This window comes from Sphaeroforma arctica (assembly GCF_001186125.1).
Source record: "Sphaeroforma arctica JP610 unplaced genomic scaffold supercont1.2850, whole genome shotgun sequence".
NCBI classification, from domain to species: Eukaryota; class Ichthyosporea; order Ichthyophonida; genus Sphaeroforma; species Sphaeroforma arctica.
This window is the reverse complement of record NW_014037708.1, coordinates 1-2,415: the sequence shown is the minus strand read 5'-3', so window position 1 is coordinate 2,415 and position 2,415 is coordinate 1. Positions and strand designations below refer to the sequence as shown.

The window sequence follows — 2,415 nt, the reverse complement described above, 5'->3', positions numbered from 1 at the left end:
ATTTATGTATGTATCATATGCATATATTTATTTTTATTTTTAAAAAAACAGGCGGGGGTGGCCGTGGGCCGTGAGGGATATTTTTAAATGGGATATGGTTACTGGGTACTGTGTTGGGTACAATCATGCCTCTTTATATGTCTGGGTACAATCATACCTCTTTATATGTCCAAATATTTGCCAATCCCGGGAACTGGACATATAAAGAGGTAAGACAAGTCTGGGTCAGTTTCATCCCATCAGGTTCGGGGTCCAACCTAAGGGAGTATGGGTCACACCAGGAGGTATTCTAGGCGCTTTCATCAAATACCTCTTTCGTGACGATCAAGCCGTGACGATCAAGCGCTGACTTACACTAAAACCAGCTTCCCTAAACCTTATTTACCGACCCACTCAATCAAACGCTTCTCGAACTCGTGATGTGTTCCTCTCCTTTCTCGATATTTCTTTTTTGCATACACCTCATAAGACTGACTATGTTCTCTCCAGACTCCATGAACCTTCTTATTGTTTTGATACTGACGACGAATGATGCATGCGCTACCCGCACGGCCTCCTTAGCTAAATCCTTACGATAGCTGTCTTTCCATGATAGGTCTAAGCTGTATCCCGCTTTCTGGATTGTACGCACGATGACATCTTTAACTTTGTTTATTAGATTGATTCTTTTTGTTGTATTGGAGCTCACATTTGATAATACAGTCTGTTTATATGTTTTCTTCTTCTTACCAAAGTGAGCTTATCTATCGTTGTAGGTGCGTTTTGTGTCAATTCGTCTGGCTCTGTCTGTCTGTTATTAGTGAAACCAGACTCCCACATGTCATCCGGTGGCTGGCTCTTATCTGTAGACAGGCAGTAACCGATTGAATTTGAGCCATACCCCTCACCAAGATGCACGCCACAAAAGGCATGCATACTTCGATCGCAACCAGCACATTTATATACACCACCCACTGGGTGCGTTGTAGTGCATTCTTTCGCACAACAGCGTTCACCACTAGAAGTGTCTCCCATCAGGATCTATTGTAGTACGTACTCTAGTGTATGTATTATAGATAAAGCTACCGTCAAGCTATGGTGAAAGGTGAAATATTCACACTTGTAAAAACTTTTTTTAAAAGATAAATATACGAATGACCCCAGAGTCTGAGTCTCACCGACCCTCTGACGGTCTGACCGCAGTGATTTAAAAAAGAGCAATTAGCTCCTGAATTGCTCAGTTCCAATCAGCGATATTAATAGTCGGACGTCCAAGAGCAGGCTGCAGGACCGGTCTAAAAGGACCTGACTCATATATAGGGGGTTGGCCAAAATAGAAATTGGACATATAAAGAGGTAGACACCTTAAAGAGGTGGACATATAAGAGGTATGACTGTGGTATTAGAAGCATCTGGACAAAATCGTTCCGGCCTCGGGGCTCGGGCCCTCAGGCTCGGACATAGTGTACTATATTTACTTTTTTTATTTTTAAATAGATACTGTTATTTTCTATTGACGTTTAACGCATATTTTTGTAACGGGCATTTTGGTATTAGTCTTTTAGAATATCCATAGTCCCCTCTGAATCATAACAGTAGTGATACGCTGATAGAAATTATTAGAAGGCTATGGGACAAAACTTTGAGCACAATGGTAAATATTTACCACTGACCACGAGTATTTACAGACTCCAAGAGTCCAAATCCAGAGTCTACCGGACGTCAGTCCACTTCACAACAGTTCTAAATTCTGTTTCAGTTCACGCTTCCCAGTCCCTGTTCACAGTTCACACTCTCACGCAGTCTTCACAGTCACAGACTGTCAGACTCACAGTCACACAGACTCGCAGACGCGCAGTTGCTCACAGTTTTGAGTTCATTCAAAGTTCAAATTCAAACCACAAAGACTGGACGAAAAGTTGTTCCATAGGCTCTTGTTCAGAGTTCTGCTGTTCATCGTGTCCTTCTTGAGCTGACGTACACATAACTAGTAATAATTTTATTATTCTTATAAGGAATTGTTCTGGAATTCTAAGGCATTTTTATATTCACATCAACGCTAATATGAATATTTTTGTATTGCGGTGAAAGTAATACTGAATACAGTGTGGCCCAATATGTATATGTGTGGCTTAGAGATGTACAAGACCACATGATTCACTTCCAAACAAAACATATTGAAACGAAGAAACGAGAAACTATCGCATTCGGCTCGAGCATTGGAGAAGACTACTTGAATCTTGACAAGATGTTTGCGCAGTGGAATGCGACCGAAGTGTGCAACATCTGTGAAAAGAATCCGGCTACTCTCACCATGCGATGTCCCTGCCAATTAGGGCGTTATTGTGGTGATCAATGCGCGGTAAGTATTGGAGCACAAACAGCTAACACTATACTATACATGTATATGTATCAATACGTATATGTTTATTGTTC

At 41.3% G+C, this 2,415-nt stretch overlaps 1 protein-coding gene across 1 annotated transcript; it reads left to right on the top strand.

Annotated features, from left to right (window-relative positions):
* Nucleotides 1–1,940: 1,940 nt before the first annotated feature.
* Nucleotides 1,941–2,368, top strand: SARC_13053 (hypothetical protein; the record flags this gene model as incomplete). Its single annotated transcript, XM_014292825.1, has 1 exon — nucleotides 1,941–2,368. A coding segment is annotated over exon 1 (237 nt), but the record flags the coding sequence as incomplete, so codon positions are not given.
* Between the last annotated feature and the right edge of the window lie 47 nt (nucleotides 2,369–2,415).